Here is a 22305-nt window from a genome sequence, read left to right as displayed (position 1 = left end):
ACAAAAGAATAGAATTTCAAAACTTTTCACATTCTTTGTTTCTTCCTATTATACTTATAGCAGTAGAATAAAAAGAAAAATACATTTGAGAACTATATGAATTATATTCTCAAAGAAAAATGACCAAAAGAATTATATTGATCGAGGAAAATATCCTAATCTCTCTGGACCTCGGAGCATGTACTTAAGAAACAAGAATTCAGAGCCAACAAGCAAAGCCAAAATAAATATAATAATGAAGTCAGAAAATGGTACCTCAAAACTGGAGGGAAAAAAAAACCCTGAAAAGTATCTGTAAGATCCAAGTTATATGTCAAGTACGTATCAAATTAATGATACTAATTCCAGGGACATTTGAATCTGTTTATTAAAAGTTGCTTGTAACTAACCTAAAATAAATTATTTACTATAACCCAAGAATAACAAGGGTTGGTGTTCTTGGTATCTTTGAGTTGCTCCCATAGCAATAACTTGTTGTCTTAAGTCAATGAAATCAGAGCAATCACTTTTATTCTTCAATGCTGCTCAAGTCAGCTCAACCCTAAACTGAGGAGTACACCCTGATTGATCAGTGTTCTCTACCATAGTTGTAGTCTTCAATGTTTCACTTTGCATTTTCTTAGTCTCCCATCCCCACTGCACAGCATCCAGTCATAGACTCTCCACTCAAGTTATTCCAAACTCTAGCACTTTCTCCCAGCGCTTAGACTATGACCATATATTTGAGTTGTCGTCTTCATGTATCATGTTCATGTTCATGGTGTGTCCATGTCAAGTTCATATGTCTAGGTTCTAAGTAAGTTGTTCTTGACCAGCTTTCCAAACCATGGCTCTATTCCATTCATGCAAGAAACTTTCAGGAAATGTAAGACTTTCCAAGTTCTTGAATTTACAAATGGAAACCCAAGCTTATGTTTTTAAGAGAAAAGTCTTAAAGAGTGCCAATGTTATTAACCCTGGGCAGATATAGAAATGGGCCAAGCACTAGAACCAAATTATCTTTCTAAAAAAAATAATTCTTATTACACTCATGGCACATGAGTGGAAATCAGAGGACAACTTGAAGAAGCTGGTTCTTTTATTTCACCTTGGCGTCCCAGGAATAAAACACAGGTCATTAGGCTTGGCAGTAAGGACATTTATCCACTGACTCATCTTGACAGCTCCCAAATTTTCTTTGTGATTTACTTCACTTCAGATCTCAAAATCTATTTTAAAGATGGCTAGAAGTTTAGCATATTTTATCGCCAAGAACACAAACGGGAAAATAGCATGTCATGGTCTCCGTACTAGCAAACAGGTGATCATTCCATAGATTCCCCCTCCAAAAAGATTTCCAAACTAAACAACAACGCTCTAAGTGACTATTTTGGTCTCCTTACTGCGGGGCCTGGAGGGCCTGGAGGTCCAACGCTGTCCTGTGTACACGTGCAAGCATTCGGAAGAGCAGGGCATTTTGCTTCATCTCTCTGAAATGTTGAAAAGATTGTTTGCAGATAAATTTAGTGAGGAGTGACAGGTGACATCCTATCCACTAACCCTATTTGCATACATGAGAATCTGTTTCCCAACTGGAAGAAATGGCTGTTAGTTATCATCGCTTATAAATGATCTAACATAGAACCTTCTCTGGTCCTCTGATCTTTATTTGAGCAAACCCCACATATAATAAAGTAATGTTCGCAAGATTAACGGAACAACTGGCCATTTAAAGCAATTTTCTTTAATCCCTGTTATAGAAATGCTACATATCTTAAACACCAACTCCATTTAATTCAGATAAATTAAAATTAAATAGCAAAGCTTTTTGTCTTCCTCTATCATCCACATAGTGTTTTCCTCACTTCACTGGGACCTCTGCTAAACACTCTTATCACCAAAAGTTGATGGCACCTGCCATCACTCCCCCTCACTTCTCCTTGACTTGGTTTTCATCCTAGGTCCCCCACTATGCAGCATAACACGGGTATCTGGGGGTATTTGTTCCAGGACTTCCTGAGAATACCAAGACCTAAGGACACTAAAATCCATCTTAGAAAATGCCAGTTTTTGCATGTAGCCTAAATACATCCCCCTGCATACTTCAGACCATGTCTAGATTACTTAGTACAGCGGAAGTGCTATGAATAGCTGGCACCTTATGCTACCTAGAAAATAATGGCAAGAAAAATGTCTGTGTGAGGTTGGTAATATCTGTTAGGAAAACATTAGAGAAAAAAATGTTTATAAGTTCAATAGATCTTTTTTATATTTCCAGTCTGCATTTGGTTGAACCCACAGCTAAGAAGTCCAGAGTAAGGGAGAACCAATGTATTTACTTGTTAATTTCTCTCATTGCCTTTCACAGATAGTCCTTTTTACTGCTACAACCCTAGCGTATTGAGGGGTTGATGGCTTGTAACAAATGTTCACTAATATTTAATAGTAACATTTACCTAGTAGATTTATGCAGCTGTGCCTGCCAAAGCATCCTCTCACCAACAATGAACTTTAACCCATACCACCTATACATAACACAGACACACACACATGCACACACATATGTATGTATGTATGTATGTATGTATGTACTCCTTCCATCAAAAGACCCTTAGTAATCCAGAAAAATAATAGCTTATTCGGTAAAAGGCTGTTACGCAGTAGGAGGTCTGCAGTAAGTAGGTTTATCAAACACACTGGCTCAGCACGACCTTCCTAGCTGTTGCTGAGAGAATTTCCAGATATGGTCTTGTGCATGCCTCGCCTTGGTGAAGGGTCACATGAGCTCTAGCCTGAGTTGTAGCAGCTGAAAAGCACACACACATTGCACATCTCTGGGCTCCAATCTAGAACTGCAGCTGCTGAGTGCTACTTCCTGTCCCAGGCCATTTGCATCATAAGGGTTTCTTCTTGGGGGGACAGATAAAGCCAGGACAGGACTTACTCACCCGAGAGGGAATATCACAGCATCTGTCTCTGCTGGTCCACACCGGGCTGCAGACAATGTCAAAGCTCTGGATTTGGAACTGCAAACAACCAACAGCCACATCAGCTAAGCATGCAGGAAGACACTTTAAACATTTTAATCTTGCCAACTTCAGACAGAGTCTGTCTAGAGCTTACACTCCTGAGAACACTGTTATGCTTCTGTGTGGTGAGGGGAAGCAGGAAATGTGGGCCCTAAAAGAGACAGTAATGGGAACTACATCTACCCAGATCCCATCCTCGATTCACTTGCTGAAAAGAAACGTTTGAGTGAGGAATTTAAGGACATTAGTTTCTGTGTTTAAATTAATTTGAATGCTACACACATTTAAATCAATCCTTAAAGATGTGTTTTTGTAGAAAAGAAATATTATGGAAACTTTCACCTTATTCTATAGTTGATGACCTTTGCTTTAGAAATTTTTGTCTGGAAAAATCGACTAATAGTTTTTATGGCCCTCAGATGAATATTTCAGTGAGGCACATGCCATCTCTCTTTATAGAATTTAAGACAGAACTGTTTACACAGAAAGAAAAAGGCTGTCTAGACACAGCCATTCCTTTAAAGATCTGCTGGTTGTTTCCTCTCTGCAGCCTGAAGGTACTGTACATGCTATTGGAAGAGAAAAGACATTGACATTTCCCCCAGCCATCAACCTCACAAACTACAATACCAACCTGCCAACTACATCACCGACTGTTCTCTGTCAGGATCTGAGACCTCCTCCTCTAGATGGAATTCAACTATAAACCCAGTCAAAATACCCTTGATTAAGGAGGTCTTAATTCTTTAATTGTGATGGTACTACTCTGCCATCTAAATAATTATAGACAAATATGATCCCCAACCATAATCAGAGAAGCTTCTCTTTGCAGAAGGCAGAGATACATGACTGCTGAAGATGCTGAGAACACACAATCGTGAGTGCTCAGCCCTGAGCAGGACACTTATGCCACATTCTCTGTAGCTTTGTTTATGCCCCCACCCCATGGCCCAGGAAAGAATGTCCTATCTGGAAGACAGGGATAAGAGTTATGAGAAGCTGTCTTCTGGGCGCTACACAGCCAAGGAAGCCATCTTACTGTCATGGTGGATGCTTGTAATGGGCCAATTGGGGATCAGCCAGGGGTCATGAGGCCCCACTTCTCCCCATTAACCATTAGTAATTGATAAATTCTGGGAGAAAGGAAGACATCATCTTCAGTTACTGATGAGCCCACCAGATACCAAAGGACAGCTCTAAATCTATGGTCACATGGCCAATTTTGGTTAAACTCAGTGGGTCTCAAAACGTGAGGGATCAGGAACAAAAATATCTTATAATAGCTTTTATTTAAATATCAAAGCCAATATTCATCAAAATATTAGGTCTATCATAATTCTATTAAATTTATACCAATTGTTCCCATACTATAGCCAAAAAACTTTTCCTGTCTACAGAAGAAAGCTAAAATAATGACATTCAAAAATAATAATAACAGAAGCCAAAACTGTTAGCTTCTAGGACAATGTTTATTGGTTGACATTTAGGATGTCTAATGAGCCTGGGACAGTGAAAGTTTGAGACTTGAGTCTCCATTTCTGCATCACGGTGTGAATAAAGGCCGTGTGCTTGCTTTAAATCCAAAGCAATGAAACTTGAGATTGGGCTTCAGTTGGCTGCACTGCCATGGCAATGGTTCTAAGACAACCCTCTCTGCGGGTGACAGGAACAGCTAATGACCGTGGAGGCTTCATGTCCCACTTGCACAAATTCAGGTTAACAATTATTTTGAAATCATGAACTCTTGCGACCTCACTGGATATGTAAGCATTTATTTGCCTTGTTTCTTTCCAGCGTGACCCTGTTTTAAGAGATTTCGTGGTGTCTCTTGAAGCCTGAGTACCTCATTTTGACTGCAGTAGTAAAAAAAAAAAAAAAGAAAGAAAGAAAGCACATTATAGTGTTCTCTTGGTAGCAAGTTCTCTGAGTGTAACTTTTCCATACCTTCAAACTGACTAATAAACTTGACAGTTTAAAACACACTGAGGGAAATAAATAAAATTCAGAGAGATTTAGAAAACACCACACCAATCTTATTTACTAAAAGGCACTAAACATCAAAAATACCAAAATGCGTTACTTACTGTGGCTGACTTCTTCTCCCCTTTAAGAAGTTTTCCAAGAATTTCATAGCCATCAGTTGTGATATTTCCAGCTTCCTTGATATCTTTTTCTACAATTTCATAGCAGTCAATATAAATCTTAACACTTTTTGAGGTCACTACAATATGGACCTAAAAAGACAATTTCCATTATGAAATTTCTCTCAAAAAATAAGCTGATTTTTTGCATACTTTATATTACATTATTCCTAACTATTTCTTGAACCACTTCTTTCCAAGCCAAAGGTCTTTGGTTAAAAATCCAAGAACCCGGGTTTCAAATGATGTCCTAGGAAACGGTACTGGCCACTCACTGAATTTTCAAAGTCTGTCACCCGTGTACATGGGTTTCGTTTCATAAATTCCCACTGTGTGAGAAACCAGAGAGCATGTAGTAGATGAAAGAGCTTGTAAACAGTAAAGAATTCTCTGAAAATAGGTTAATAAACTGCTATATATTTCATTTAATACAAATGATCTTCAGAGTTATTAGTTAGATATCTCCCATTGATGTCAGTTCTGACTTGCTCACTCCTCCCATTCACAAGTAAACTATGTATCTCACAGCTCTCTGACATAGTAAGAGTTAGCACATCATCTAGAGTCAAAGCTGGAAATAATAGAACTCAAGATTCATCTGAAGAAAGAAATGCACACTGATTGAATTGCATCTGCTATTGGAGATGGCAGACATTAGAAAGTCTACGGACACAGAAAATTAGTGAAGTGTTTGTATAGACGCAAGGAAGAGAATGGCTGTGGGTAACTGTTGTCTTCACAGCTCTGCTTATGGATTGCACCATCTCAGCACAAATACCAAAGCAAGAATTTGGAGATTATGGTGAAAAGTTTACAGAAAGTTAAAAATATCAGAAATAGTTTTGACTGCTCTGGAGCAGGTAGAATAAGAAGTTTTCCTAAAGTTTTATTTTAAAACTAAATATTTTTCTTACAAGGAGTCATCACCAAAGCACTGGCTCATAACATCTATGATAAATAGGAATTGCATGTCTTTGTATACAAGTGATTCATGGCTTACTAAAAATAAAGTTTAAACATCTGTGAGATAGTCAGCTAATACTGAACTCAAGAACATCCCATAAGCATTTTTAGGATACTTAGTATGTAACAAAAATTAAAACTTTTTATGGGCCTTTAAATGAACAACCGCAGAAACAAGAATCCACAGGGGTTATTTCAAAAGCAAAACCATTTTTAATTTGTGTCATTCAAAATACACTTGTCTTTCATGTGAACCATAAATGACCACACCCTAAGGATACATTTTGCTATAATTTATTCACTCAGTTTACTGCATTTTAATCTTATGCATAATTACATTTCAACATGGATTCTTCATCAGTAGATCACTGGCCCAAGAATTCAGGATTATGGTTGCCTGCATTGGGCCTGAAGAAGATTGTGCCTGTCACCAGTCAAGCGTAGATGGGAAGGACTCACGGGACCAGAGCCTATTCTGATTCATAGTTATTAGTTACTAGTAGATTTGGGGCCGGGGAGACATTCATTGTCCCCAATGTATACTACAAGTAAGTTCCTCAGGCCCCAATAGATAATTTGAAACTCATGGTCACACAGAGAGCCCTAGTTTAACCCACAGCAAACACTCAGACACATAAAATTAAAATAAAATAGAGAATGGTGTTGAAAAGGAATGAGGAAACACTGTAAAAAAAAAAAAAAACAACAACTTTAAAACAGTAGAGTATGAAGAGAAGAAAGGTACACATGGCCTGGCCCAGCCCACCCCGGACAAAGCCTACTCTCGGTCTTCATCGGAGAAGTTTCTCCTTAAAATGAATGAAGGTGAAAGAGAGACCCACGACTGCACAAGATGCTGAGAAAAAGGGATGATTGAGGTCTAAGCCCTAAATAAGAGACTTACACCACTCCCTTAAGGTTCAGGGAGCCCCACAGAAAAAGAGGCAGAAAGAATGTAAGATTCAGAAAACAGAGATGTAAGATGCCATCTTCTAAGCAGGACATTGTCACAGCAGTCCTGAACTCATAGCGGCTGTGGGTCCAAACAAGTGAGGAACCCCTAAAAGTTAATTGTTGGTGGGGAAGAAGAACACAGGACCCTACCACTGACTGTTGATCTGTTGGCAACTAGCAGATTCTTGGAGAAGGGGAGGTATAAGGTCCAAGTGTATAGCCACTGGTGAACCAACCAGTCTCTGGTGATTAGTTCTAAACTCAGACTCAAACAGATGGGCCAAGTTAAACTCTGATGTGCACTAAACTAATTAAAAGTTGGTAAGTATGGGGAAAAGATTCATAAAGCAGGGGTGCTGATAAAAGGAATAAAGGAGGGTGGGGAATGTAAACACATATATACATTTATATGTATAATTCGATATATATGAAATTGTCAAAATACTAATAAAAAAGACAAAAACAGAAGAACATAGAGAATTTGGGGGAAAGAGACAGCCACTGAGAATAAAGAAATATTAAAAGTATGGACACTTCTCTAGGAAGACAAACAGTTCAAGGAAGGCAATGCCAAGAAAATTTTATCTTGATTTGCAATAATTAATTACTAGCAGTACAGATCTCTTAAAATACTGCCCATTTGGCATCAATAAAATGGAGGGTTCCATGAAAGTTGGAAATTTTTTTAAATGGCTACAAAATGACTGCAAGTTGTTCAGAGATTAAATTCTTACTATCTCCAGTGACTATGACAGAGGCATAATATCATCTTCTCAGCATGCTACTCAATTATAATTTTAATAGGTTTATCAATGAGCTAAGGCTGTTCCTAAGAACTTTGCCAGAATCAACATCTATTGCTAGATAAGAATGAGTCAAAATCAATCACATCCTCAAGTGAGAATGTCCTTTCCCAAGAAGGAACTTATCTACTGTAATTGCATCAAGGTCTGTAGGATTTTAAGCAAGAAATACTCTACTATAGCATTTGGATATCTTTTGGTTTTCTCTATTGCTGTATTGTTGTTGTCATCATTATTGCTCCCCATAGCCATAAAAAAGAAGCTTCTTGTCTCTTTAAGCAATCGGAAAGCCCTTCTCGACTCTCATTAAGAATCTATAACTATCTATTCTACTGTGAATAAATAGAAGAAAACAGAAATGAGAGGATAAAACAGGAATGAAAAAGTGATGAAGGAGGGAATGAAGGGAGAGATAGCTAAAATAAAGGGCCATTTGAGAGGTCATATGAAAATTTAATACAGTAGAAGTTTTCTGCAATATATGTACATATGTGAAATCAATCAAAATGAAATCACAAAATAACAGAAAAGACAGAGCCCCAACTGGACATCTATCATCACCAAATAAACCTTTCAATACTGGGAATGGACTATATATCGTCAAATTGTTGGCCAAAAGGGTCTCATGGTAACCCCCAAACAACCCAGGCTATTGTCAAGAATATTAATGATTCTTCACTAACTGATAACAAGGTCCATGGAGAACTCAAGTTAGTGCCTGCCTAGAGCCTTCACCTCTATGGATAGTCTTCATGGCACTGGAGGTTACTCTGCACACTACCAGAGGAGAAAATTACAAACCAACCCAGCTGCAAACCTTTCTATCTATATGGTGACCTGCCCGCAAGATACACCGGTGCAATAGTGGCACAAAGCTTGTGGGTGCAACCAACGGATATCTGATTTGAATTAAAGCATGGTCCATAAGATGGAAACCACACCCAATGCTGCTTGGGTGACCAAGAACCTAACGTAAGATAGCCCAGAAACCTAGAGGAAAATCAAATACTACTGCTATGCTGAAGGAATGTAGCAATAAAATGACTTCTAATGACATTCTACTATACTCGTAGATCTGTGCTTTGCTCAGCCATCATCAGAGAACTTCCTCCTGCAGCAGATGGGAACAAATACAGAGACCCACAGCCAAACAATATGCAGAGATTGAGAGACCTTGGAACACTCAGACCTAAACAGGATATCTCCATCAAATCCCTCCCCTCGGGGCTCAGGGAACTCTCAGGAAAGGGAGACAGAAAAAGTATAAGAGCCAGAGTGGTTGGAGAACACCAAAGAATGAAGACTTTCTAGACACACTAGGACTGGCATATATAGAAACTCAAATACTGTGGCAGCATGCACAGAGTCTGTGCAGTTGTACAACATATGAGGTCCTAGGGCTGAATAGAAAAGTGGACACACACACACACACACACACACACACACACACATCCCCAATCCAGAAGCTTTCTCGACAATTGATAGTCACATGCAAATGAAAACTAAGCTTTATCTAAGAATCTCACTAGAGAAACAAACTCAATAGCATATTTGTCTGTTCATTGTCTCGTAACATTAAGTCAGAGTGAGTTTTTTTTTCTACATTACAGGTCCTTTGTGTATATATTATGGCTTCTGACTTGGGGTTTTTGTGGTATTCCTGAGTGTGTGAATGTGTGTATCTCTGCATCTCTAAGCATTTCTTATGCTTTTTCTTTGGTTCCTTTTCCTGTCTTGTTGTTTTGTCATATTCCAATTTGTTTGCTTTTTATTTATCTTATTTTATTTTATTATTATTTCTTAGATGCTCATTTGTTTTTTTTAAAGAATGAAAAAAGGACGTTGATCCAAATGGAAGGGGAGGTGGGGGAGGAACTGGGAGGGGTAGGGGAAGAGAACACCATAATCAGAATATAGTATATGAAAAAGAAATCTATTTTAAGTAAAAGACTGAGAAAAATCTCAAAGAACTAATGCTATTTAATACAGAGGGGAAAGAAATTTACATCATGAATTAGAAAATGCTATGGAAAGAAATTAGGCAGAAAGAGACCTCACTGACCTATTCAAACAAGAGAAAGTCTCTTTAGTTTCACTTGGGGATTAGAGTGAACTAAAAAGACATGTTTTTGTGTATGTGGCTCTTCTTTTGGTATGTAATACAAAGAAAAATTTTAGATTATCAGTACAATAACTTTGTACTACTATTAACACAATCCATTATGTGAAGAACAGCATTAAAAATGTATTCCCAAACTAGACTGTTCCTTTTGTTTCTAATAATCCAGTCTTGATGTGGGATTCCCCCCTGTATGCTGTGAATACCATTGGTTAATTAAGAAACAGTCTTAGGCCTGTGATAGGGTAGAGTAGACGTAGGTCGGGAAAACTAAACTGAATGCTGGAAGAAAGGAGGCGGAGTGAGGGAGAAGCCATGGAGCCACCAGCAGAGACAGACATGCTGGAACCTTGCCAGTAGGCCACAAACCTCTTGGTAAAATATAAAATAATGGAAATGGGTTAAATTAAGATGTAAAAGCTAGCCAATAAAAAGTTAGTGCTAATAGACCAAGCAGTGATTTAATTAATACAGTTTCTGGGTGGTTATTTTGGGAATCTGGGCAACCAGGAAACGAACAAGTGGCCTACTACTATACAATCTCATTACTAGCCTTTGTCAAGTGACTGTCCTTTAGAAACCTATAAGTTTCAACAATCCCCTCAATGCTGAAAAAAACTCAAGATCTCCAAGTATAAGAAACCATCTCAAATATGTCTTAGAACTTGAATGTGATTATTTAGAAAACTCTGCATTAAGAAATTAATGTTTTAGACTGTGTGTTCATATAATAATCTATTACATATTTACCTTAATCATTTTATCAATTATTATGAATGTTTGGATTTAGAAATGTTTATTCTACAGTTTGCTTACATGCTTGTAACATTTTAATAGGCAAGGAAGAAAAAGAAAGTGCCTGCACTCAATAAAATGATAATATGACCAACTAAAATATAATCCATTAAATTATAAACTCCTCAAAATAAATGACAGAAATGTTTACAATGAAGTGGTAAGTAGAGGGGCTAGAGAGTTGGATTAAAGGTTAGGAGCACTTGTAGCTCTTCCAGAGGACCTGAGTTTAGTTCCTAGTTCCAAGGTCAAGTGGTACACGTAACTCCTGAGGGTATATATATATATGGCATACATTTACACAGACAAACAACATAAACATAAATATCATTAAATCTTAAACTAGAAAAATGAAAAGCAGAAAAACAAGCGGGCTTCATTATACATAATTATTAATTCAAACTTTGAAAGATACAGTGAAAATATATCAGAATACTAATGACAGCTATTGTTTTACTTAAATTTTATCTTTTGAATTAATCAAACCAATTAAAATAAAAGTTTGCAAAAGACATAGCTAGAATTCTAATTTAGTGTAACACTAAACACAACAAAATACTTAAGCTATTGCTTTTAAGCTCATATTCTTATTCTAAAAATAAGACTCAGATAAGCTTACATTTTTACCTTATGAAAACTTCCATAAAATAATGTCTTCACTTCGTCTGTGTCAAATGTAACCGTTTGTACCTCGCCTCTTGTATCCTTGTTAAAGAAAGATAGTGTCTTGCTAGAAGCTGCAATCAAGATAAAGTCATTGTCAAAGTGTATACATGATGTGCTTCTTATTCAAAGTACACAGTATTTCTTGTTGGAAAAACTGAAAAGAAGTTCATTATCTGCCAGGGAAGATGTGTCCACTGGTGCAATAGTGGCACAGCTCCATTGGGGTAACCAACCACTCTCTGATTGGATCTGTGCTGCATTCCACAGGAGGGATTTCAGGTCTGGCACAGCTGAAGAGGCTCCCACAGCTGAGGAGGCCATCAGCCAGAATCAGAGCGGGGGAGGGGAGGCTGCTCCTATTTGTTGGTAAATGAGCATGCTATCAGACTACCTTCTGAATACACATGTTCGTAACCATAGGTTAACACCACTTTCAGTCTTTGTCAGAGAAGCTTCCTATCACTGCAGGCAATGGCTACTGCTGAGACTCATGACTAGTCAAACTGTCAGTAATAAGTGATAGTGGAGTGCTCAACCCTAAACAAGACATCTCGATCACTCCTTCCACGACTCTGAGAACACTGAAGAAAAGGGGGCAAAAAAAAGTTTAAAAAAATAGAGGATAGAGAAATGTACGACAAAAACAAACAAACAAATGTCTTCTAAACATGGCGTAACAATTGCACTCATGAGCTTGCTGCAGTTTTGGTTGCCTGCACAAGATTGGATCCATTAACATTCTTCATGGATGCAGGAGAGCTCATGAGGCCCTACCTCTCCTTAAACAACCATTGTCAATTAATGGTTGCCTGGGGAGATGCTTGCTTGCTTCTTCAGTGGTGTAGCCACTGAAATGCTGTCCACACTCCAATAAATAACTTCCCACTCACTCATGTATGGACTCCAAATTAAATTTAGGGCTTCACAAATAAACAATAAATAAATAAGGGTCAGAGGGAGAGGGCTCTTGGGAAGAAGAAGGGTTGCAGCAGAGAAGGAAGAGAGATGAGAGAGGATAAGGGAGGTAAAAAGAAATAAGATTCACTATGTATGATAAAAATTGTCCAAGAACAAATAATTTTCTGAAATAAATGAGGAAAAAGGAATTATTTCAATTGTGAGAAGATGCAATTTGAGTGTTTGCTGACATGTTATTTGAAGACATTTAAATTTAAAATATATACCAAGTAAATAAATATATATCAATACATATATATCCAGAAGGTTTCTGGAGAAAGAAAGGATAAAGCATAGTCAAAACAATACATAGTTTAGTTAATTCTGTGAGTTTCCTTGTGATATACTTGACCCCTCTAAGTCCTACAATCCTCTCTCTGCCTCTTCTGCAGGATTCCTAGAGCTCTGCCTAATGTTTAGCTGTGGATTTTTACATCTGTTTCCATCAGTTGCTGGAGGAAACCCCTCTGATGACAACTGGGCTAGGCACCGATCTAGGCTCACAGAGACTAAACCCAACAACCAGGGAACCTGCATGAAACTGACCTAGGCCCTCTGCCTAGGTTACAGTTGTGTAACTTGGTCCTGTTTTGGGACTACTAAGAGTAGCAGCAGGGACCATCTCTGGCTCTGAGACTCTGCTCCTCATACTGGGTCACCTTGCCCAGCCTTAACACAAGGGGAGGTGTTTAGTCTTCCTGCAACTTGCTATGCTATATTTTGTTAATACTTTCGGAAGACCTGCCCTTGCCTAAACAGAAACAGAGGAGGAGTGAATTGGGGGTGGGAAGAGAGGATTTGGAGGAGAAGAGAGAGGGGAAACTGTGGCCAGGACACAAAATAAATAAATTTTAGTAAAAGAAAAAACTAGACATAGGGTTTAATATAGGATAAAGTCCCTTACGATCAGCAATAACTCCAACTTGTGGTCTGTAGTCTCTGTCTGTGATTTGCCAAATTGCAAAGGGGTCACTGGGAGTTTCTGGGAGAAGTCTAAACAATAATATGATCGTGTATGAAGGAGGGAGTCCGTTTGGATGGAGTTCTCTGTTGGATGAAGCAAAATAAATAAGTAAATGGGATTATTCATCAGTAAGAGACCATTTTAAACTTTTACACAAGAATCTCATTATAGGTAATACTAAAACCTAATCATAGTCACCAGGCCTTAGAGCAGAAGAAAAAACCTGTGATACAAACAAAGAAGCAAACACTTAACAGATTGCTAATAAATTGATCAAGTCACAAAAGTGTGGGAAATTACTAAATAGCCTTTATCTTCCTATCCATAACTACTTTTTTCTAGACACATGGAAGTACTCACTTTAAGATAGCAAACACAATGACTGTAGATACAATAAAGAGAGGGAGTCTTACCCAAATATACTTAATTTCTAGTGGCAGGGCTCTGGCAATGTAGATAAAATGGCTTAAAGTTGTAATTTCTCTCTTGTTCTCACTATGCTTTTATACTTCTAAATTCTTCCCTGAATGTTAAATAAAGCACCTCAATAAACTTACATATTCCCCAAAACAGGACCAACTGTAAATGTTTAGGCCTCGTACATATGCAAACAATTAGTAATGAAACAAGGATGTGATTCAACTAGACAGAAATGAGTTTTGGCTCTAAAGACATGAGACAAAATATTTCCATCCCTTGTGTCCTTCTAACATTGAATAAACCATTGTTCTGGGAGAATGTTTGAAATAGAATTAATGCTTTTCTGTCTGATACTATGTAACACTTTCTCCCTGGAGGCAGAACAAAAGCCTAGAGAGTAGATCCTAGGAAGGAAGAAGCTATTCTTCCGCAAGCTTTGGCAGGGGGTACAGGATGCCTCTGAAGGCTCAGTGTCCTGAGGCAATGTCATTAACATGTGCCAGGGTATGATGTCCTCTTGCTCCTTGGGCATAATCTCTGAGAAAGCTAACATGATGCCTTTTACATGTTTAAGAGCTATCTTTTCATGTTTCCAGTTAAAAATACTGATTCTGATTTTTTTCCTTTATTACCCCCATCTCTTTCATTTAGCCCATTTTTCTCCTTCCTTAGTGAACCAACAAAAATCTGATTACATTTATTCTTCCTTTCAAGTCAAAAATTGTGACTTCTGAAGAGACAATAGGCTGCCATCATTTAAATTCATATCTTGAGGTGACAGAAAAAGTTAAATATAGAGTAATACTGTCTACTGGAAAACTTAGCATATTGAACCATTGTAACTAAGTATAAAAAATTTCAGAATTTATAATGGATCAAACTACACTATGTGCTCCTCCTTAAAGCAAATTTCTTTTGGTTTTAGAATTAGCTTGCCTCAAGCATTTCAAACTTCAGACATTATTTTCTGACCCTCTTCTACCTTTCTGGAAATTTTGTTTCTTCTTGTCCTTGCCTTCCCTGGACTTGCCAAACACATATTTTTTTCAAAATAAAACACTTTCATTTTAATGACTAAGAAATATTAATGTCTGTTATCATACCCAGGTGCAAACTTTCATGAAATAGAATACATCTAGGGCTACACAGCAGATTGCTAGAGTGTCTGCCAGTAACAACTACCCTCAGCCCGCCTGATTGTAGGCAAGCCCTTCGTTTTCTAAGGTCTGAAACACGAGCCAGAGCGTTTGCTCTCGTTCCTCGCTTATTCCACTCAGCACTTCTGCACCACAGGGGTGAAATGTTCAAAATAATAAACGGCCTTCCTTTTTAACAGCCTCCCTCAGAGGAAGGGAGTAAACTGAAACCCTAGCCTTCGGTTCAAGAGTGTGTGATCCATCGTGTTGTTACCAGGATAAGAGGCTTGGGTCTGGGAATAATGAGGTTTGGGAGACAGTTTTATGTGGACAAGCTGCTACATAACCCTAGGAATATAATTAAGCTGTGTTTAGGAAAGCAAAACAGCTCAACCATAAGGAGTTTTCTGGCAATCCTTAAATTCCAAGATTCTAGGAAACCAGCAGCAATTCCAAGAGCCTCCTGACCACTCGAAGAAAAGGGGAGTCCCATTTTCAAACTTACGCTGTTGGCTGGTTGATAAAGGCATTCTTCTGAAGCCTGTAGGCGGAATAGCTGGGGAAAGACCCTGATTCCAAAGACACCCCTTGGACAGAAGCAAAATTCTTCTCTGTCAGGTTGTAAGCTTCAAGCATCTTAAAGCCTTGACATCAAAGGAGACGATATTAAATGAGTACATTATAGTTATGTTAGGATGAATATCTTGAAATCTTGAAATCAATTACCTGGAGGACATACAAAGGCTTACCTGGTGAGGTGTAGCCATCCAGATAGATGAGAGGACAACCTGGAACATGCAATGTTCTTTCAGTATGAGTCACCAGCATAATTTAAATAGATGCACAGAAAGTAGCAATTCACATGTACAAAGCAGAGTTTTTCATTTTTAATATACGGTTTATTGCTAGGCATTATACACACATAAGTACAGCCCTGCCTAGGAGTAGCGCTCTGAACTTTTCTTATAGTCGTCTCCATCATCTAATACCACAGGAACTGTTGCTAATGGTTGAGGGGAAGAGAAAGGGATTTAATCTACCTTTAGCATCTGTAGTGGAAAACTGAACTTGAAATTTTTACATAAAAAAAAAAACTAAGCCTCAACTGACTGAACTGAGAACACAGCTCAATGGCAGAGCACTAGCCTAGCACATGCTAGATCCTAGGTTTTATCTCTAGCACTCCAGAAGAAGAAAAACAAATAAGCGAAAGGAAAAGGCTAGCTTTCTCAGTGTTCTCTTTGAGCAGAAACTGGCAAGAGACCAACTGATTACAAACAGAAAACCACCTTACTGAAATTCTCCTAAATATACCTTTCAAAACTGAAGAGTGCCTTACCAAATGCCATAGCCATTAGGCTGGTAGGAAAGGGATATATTAAAATGATTTGTTTCCATGTGGGGGTTATTATATCTTCAAGGCTAAAAATGGACCTCAGGCAAGCACACATTTAGACTGATCTCAAAAGAGCAATGATTCACTAGTTTCAAGTGATTTCCCAGAGTCTATTTATGCCCTGGGCTTGATCCCACACAGTATGGATAAATGCCTATAAGCAGCTATTTCTCAGATGAGGTCATGACTCTGCCCTGACCGTGACTTACTTGAAGTGGCAGTTTCGCAAACAAATGTGATGAGATTGTCCTCGATCTTCTCGAAAGATTCGAAGTCATCCACAATGAACACATGCCTTTCACTGGGCTTGCTGGCAATGTTGGCGAGTTCATTGTAGTCCACATCAGCCACACCAACAACGAACACACTGAATCCTGCAAAGTCCCGTTGACAAGGGAATCACATATCCTCTTTCCATCATTTATTGATTGAGCAATCAAAAATGAGAGCATCAGAGATCATGCTGTATTCTCTCAGCATGGACAGCAAGTACTTTTCAAGCACAAACTCAGCCTCCGAGAAGACTGTGTACTCTTAAACGAAGATACACCTTTTCCCTGCCACCCTATTTCTGGCATATAAAACTCAATTCAAATGACACCCTAAAAACCAAAATGTGAACCTTTTAGTAGCAAAAGGACTGTGCAGTGCACCTCATCTTCCACAGACCCACAATGCAAACACACAAGTCCAACAGCTCTGTTGGGTTCCATTAACAACTTAAATGCACAACAGGCTGTTTTAAATTTGAATTCTCGAACCTGACTTTTTTTTCATCAAGCTTGTGCTCAATGGTAACACTGACTATCTTTAAAATAAAAACTATAGTGCTTACTGGAAACAAACATTCTACTATTTAAGCAAATATAAGTAAAGTTTTCATTCTAAATGCTTAATTTGACATCGTAAGAAACAGGTTATCTAAGGATTGAGATATTTACTGACCCAAGCATTCATATTCTCAACTTTTCTTTATGGCTGAATGAAATTCCTTGTGTATATATATCACATTTTTGCCATCAGTTCATTTGTTCTACTAAGGGAGGTAGACAAGGCTCGGAATGAGAAAAGCTCCTTGGGCTCTTAAAAGCAGATCCTGGCTCCTAATTTGTATATATGTGTCCTCATGTGTCCTGAGTGTGGATAGAGGCCAATAACTAGAAAAGAGCCCATGACAAGAGAAAATTATACCTTAAGAGAAGGGAACACATACCATAGGAAAATAGTTGGAGTAATACTTGGGGTAGAAGGATACAAACAGGGGTAGAGGTTCAAAGAGATGGCAAAGAGAAGCAGGTGGGAGAGCAGCAGCCAAAGTCAAGTGTGTATGGAAATTCCATAAGGTAAACTATTATTTTATAAGATAATTTAAAACTAAAACTAAAAGAAAATGGAATGGCTTCATACTAAGTGTGAATTACAGTCTCAGACAAACAATTGCGTGAGCTGATGACAACTTGCGTGCAACCAAGTTCTCTACTGTTGAGTACAGCAGATCACACCTAGCATAGAATACTTCCCAAAATATGCTCACCTGAAGCCCTGCTTGGGGCAATGGTGCAAGAGACAACCTTAATACAAATCCTAGAAAAACCTGCTTTTCAAAGAAAACCAGCCCACAAATCGCAATCTCAGAGAACCTAGACAACAATGAGGACCCTAAGAGAGACATACATGGATCTAATCTACATGGGAAGTAGAAAAAGACAAGATCTCCTGAGTAAATTGGGAGCATGGGAACCTTGGGAGAGGGCTGGAGGGGAGGGAAAAGGCAGGGAGGGGAGCAGAGAAAAAATGTAGAGCTCAACAAAAATCACTTTTTAAAAAAGGAAAGAAAAGCGTGCTTTCCTGTCTAACAAGTCTAAACAATGAATCAACAGATCCATGTTACCAAGGGACTCCTAGGATGCCTGGTTGGCGAAATCAGCCCCAGCACCATCACCCTGAGATCTCATACTTCTTCGCAGTCTGCCTTTCAGTGATCTGCATTTGGTCTGCATCCTCAAGGATGAACTACGGCGGAAGGAATCCTATGGCTTCCCTTGCACAGGAACCAGTATCAAGATTCATCTCGGATAACGCAAGAAGCCTTCCCTAGGATTATTCCATTACCATGGTTTTCTGTAGTCTTCCGCCATCCATGGGGAGAGTCAGTTGACAACCCTGAACCACACACACCTCATGATGTGAGTCACATCACATGTCATTCTTAAGAAATTAGCAATTAATTCCCTAATTCAATACAAATTAACACTTTAATTATGAAGCACACAACAAAACAAAGTAATAGAGTAAAATCAGCAGTTTGGGTCTCTTATACTCCCTCTTGTATACTTAAAACTTAAAGTATTATATGCCATAGAGTTCGTGTTTGTGCTTACCTGACTGCTGGATGACAAACGCTGCCTTCTTCACCTCATCCTGTGACCGGCCGTCTGTAACCACAACGAGCACCTTTGGGACGTTCTTCCTCATGCCGCTCTCCCAGGTCAAGACTTTCTCCTTGATGAACGTGAGGGCCTTGCCTGAAGAGTGGGGTATGAGTGCTTTAGTGTCAACGTCGGTGAGAACTTCCATTGACCATGCCCAGGTGACAGGGGAATGGCTATCAGAACCAGATGGGAGCTGGCTTCCATCATCCTGCCAGGCCTGGGAAGAGAAGGCCTGCACCAGTGATGCTGCACTGTACCTGTTCTTGTGTTTCCTCCTCTGTACCGAATGTTCTGGAGGGCTCCAAGGGCCATAGCCTTGTCGTTGTATGTGTTCAGCTTGAACTCAGACTTGACCTCATCACTGTACTGCACAAAGGAAACCTGAAGGGAAATATGTTTAGAGACAAGTGTCAGTTATTCAGTTTGACCTCGGTCTTCCGGAAGTTCCTCCAGTGGCAAAGTGGGGACTTAGGGGTCTTGGACTTAACAAGGTATTTTAAACTCAATACCTAATACTGAAACTGTGACTGCTGTGGTCTCATTACTGTCTCTAATTTCCAGTCTCTAATGAAACTGCAATCATTTTACATTAATGCCGAAAATTTCATATGTGTCTTTCTCCAAAATGTAAGAGCAGATGAGTCCAGCAGAGTGACAGTGATAGCCCAGGGTCAGAAACAAGAGCGCACCGTCATGGCTCATGGACTATTGGCTTCTCAGCCACCTGCTTCTTCTCATGGACCGCACTCGTTCAACACAGTACACAAAAATGTCATAGCATGATCATAATCACTAGTCATAACAAACTTAGTAGCAGTATGATTTACTGTGATTTATGTGATTTAGAGGTTTATAGTCGACTCACATGCTCAAATCTTAGCTCTGGGTAACTATAGCTGTGTAATACTGGACAGTCCCTACCTTTCTGGACTTTGATTTCCTTATCAAAAAAGTCAGGATAATTATATTTACCTTGTAGGATCATCTTAAGTATTGATAACCATATATTCAAGTGAAGCTAAAAGTGCAATTAATAGGTATTGTTTTTAGAAATCCAAGAAATAGCAAATAATAGCTTGGATAACATTCTCAAAGGAGTTTGGCAGATCACCTCAAAGGGTTTAGAGTCAGAGTGTGGATGTTCATTTATTCATGAGTGTCCTGGAACAGTGGAGGAGGGTCTTAGTTTTGGGACAGGTTACAATAAAATGACTAATCATTCTTTGAGGCTTCTTGCATAAACATAAATTTCTCTAGCTCCTACTCTAGTACAAAGAAAATACGTTGGAAATGATTCCATAGGAATTTAATTGGCAATTACCATCTTAGAAAAACAAACTAGCCTTGGGTCACTAATGGACGTTCTTCTGGCTGGGGTGATGTATACGATGGAATAGCAGTGTTAGACACACACCCTTTCCAAGCACTATTCTCATGCTGAGGGCACGACACGACAATGCATTTAATGTGCAGAACTTTGGATGACCCTCCACGGAATGAGCTTTGTGGGGAGTCTCAAGCAGGACGTTAGAGTCAGAATCTCCTAAATTCTCCAAGAGGAATATCATCTAAACAGAGAGGAAAGCTAAACGAATATTTACTTTTCTATTCGCTTATCCCCAGCACCAAATTCTTTCCCAAAGACACGTGCAATGGACGTAGCAAACCGTAAGGTAAAAAGACAGAACTGATACTGAAATGTCTTTCTACTTTAATAGAGAGCTGAAAGAAAACAGTAGGCACTGCTAATAAAAAAAAAAGCAGGACATTACAGCTAAGCAGGCTTTGCTAATGCGACACTCACCTGAATCCCACCAGGGTTGACTTCATCAAAGGCCCCCACGGTATTAAAGATAAATTTTACAACTTTGTTAAAATTGTCATCTCCAATACTCCAAGAGGCATCCGTCAAGAACACAATATCTGCCTTAGCCCCTTTGCATACTGAAAAAATAAAAAGGAAAAATCCAAATCTTAATTTTCTCGTCACTTGGCACTGTATAACTGAAAAGCATATAAAACCTCACTACTCAACGTGTGGCTACATGGGGAACTGCTTGCTTTCAAGCCAATAAGAAATGCGGCCTCCTGGACCCAGCCAGGCTCCTGAGTCAGAAAGAGTAAGATGTCCAGGTGGTGCAAATATACAATAAAGTTAAAGAGCCCTGATCTAAGTGACCTTCAGTTTGGGCTCTGTGAATACACTAATTAGATTCATTATGTAATTTATCCTCTTGCCCCATGCAATTCTTCAAGCTGCTTCAAACAATAAATAAAGGGACTCAAATTAAAAGCAATAATAACCAAAGTTAAAGGAAGGCCACCAGTGGGTCTGGAGATTTTTCAATATAATTATCATATATTTAGCACAAATAAAAGGTTGCCTTCATTTTCAAATTAGAACATCATGACCATAAGTGGGGAAATAAGAAAGAAAAAGATAAAATCTTTAATTTGACTCATTTTTGCAGCCTAAAAAAAAAAACCATTTCTAGGGCAATGTTAAGAAAACTTTAGCTCATTCACACTTAAGGTATACAAGTGTTACTTGAAAAGCAAGGTGGAAGTTTGGGCTGTGGGTGGCAATAGTGTGTGAATGGGGCTTCCACCACATTACAAATGCACCAATCTGGTCAGGAGAGCGATAGATGGGGAGGAGAGAGCAGGAGAATAAAGATAACTGTGCTTTTGCTCAGTTTGCTGTGAATCCACGACTTTCCTAGGAAATGAAACAAGTTTTTTTCAACAGTCTAATTTAAAGAGGGTCCTTATTTTACTCTTTAAATAGTATACTTTTTTTTTTTGTTTCATTTGCTCTTTGGTTTTTCAAGACAGGGTTTCTCTGTGTAGTCCTGGGTGTCCTAGAACTCACCCTATAGACCTGGCTGGTCTCGAACTCACAGAAATGTGCCTGCCTCTGTCTCCTGAGTGCTGAGATTAGAGGCATGTGCCACCATACCCAACTTTAAGTGTTTAATTTTAGTTATATAACAGTTTTTATAAGAGTCCAACCACCTAGAAAAACACACTTAGAAAACTTAGAAAGAAAAACACTTAGAAAAAAATAAATGTTTTCTAAATATCAAAAAGTGGGAAAAACAATAAACCAGCAATTATTTTGCTTAAACTGAACTTAATGCAACAACACTAAGAAAGGAAAATGTCCCCAAATAACTCAAACAGCAGGGTTAATAGCTCAGTGTGTTTTCACCAGTTCACTGCAGCTGACAATTGAGTCTCAGATTTTGATGAATGGAAATATTTTTAGCTTTGTGTAATCTGGGGCTCTTCTCAGTTCAGAAGCCAGGAAATCTAACATTTCAGATACAGCCTAAAAGGTTCACAGCGCCTGCCCAGTGTGACTGTGGCCGATGGACGGTCCTGTTAGATCTGCTGCAAAACTGAGGAAACGGAGTCCCAGCTAAAGGGCTGGGTTAGTTTAAGACTGATTTGATTCACCCCAAAATGTGCCTAGAAAAGGGGAAACAAACTACTCGGTAAAAACTCTTTAGCAAAGATAGTATCAGAATGTTCTTTATCAATTCTAAATT

The 22305-nt window shown here is 38.7% G+C and overlaps 1 protein-coding gene across 4 annotated transcripts in view; it reads right to left on the bottom strand.

Annotated features, from left to right (window-relative positions):
* Col12a1 (collagen type XII alpha 1 chain) overlaps positions 1-22305 on the bottom strand; it is a 108065-nt gene that overhangs the window by 15880 nt on the left and 69880 nt on the right. For all 4 annotated transcript variants that reach the window (XM_075965135.1, XM_075965134.1, XM_075965137.1 and 1 more), the window contains 11 exons: positions 20559-20698; positions 19012-19135; positions 18704-18847; positions 16532-16696; positions 15676-15714; positions 15432-15570; positions 13311-13453; positions 11411-11520; positions 5093-5242; positions 2928-3005; positions 1383-1469 (listed from right to left, as the gene is read on the bottom strand). In XM_075965135.1, coding sequence (XP_075821250.1) covers positions 1383-1469; positions 2928-3005; positions 5093-5242; positions 11411-11520; positions 13311-13453; positions 15432-15570; positions 15676-15714; positions 16532-16696; positions 18704-18847; positions 19012-19135; positions 20559-20698 — 1319 coding nt within the window. The remainder of the gene's footprint in view (positions 1-1382; positions 1470-2927; positions 3006-5092; positions 5243-11410; positions 11521-13310; positions 13454-15431; positions 15571-15675; positions 15715-16531; positions 16697-18703; positions 18848-19011; positions 19136-20558; positions 20699-22305) is intronic.

The sequence above is a fragment of the Microtus pennsylvanicus genome, chromosome 3 (genome assembly GCF_037038515.1).
Source record: "Microtus pennsylvanicus isolate mMicPen1 chromosome 3, mMicPen1.hap1, whole genome shotgun sequence".
NCBI classification, from domain to species: Eukaryota; Metazoa; Chordata; class Mammalia; order Rodentia; family Cricetidae; genus Microtus; species Microtus pennsylvanicus.
Note: the sequence above shows the minus strand (reverse complement) of the source record. Positions and strands in the feature narration are given on the sequence as shown.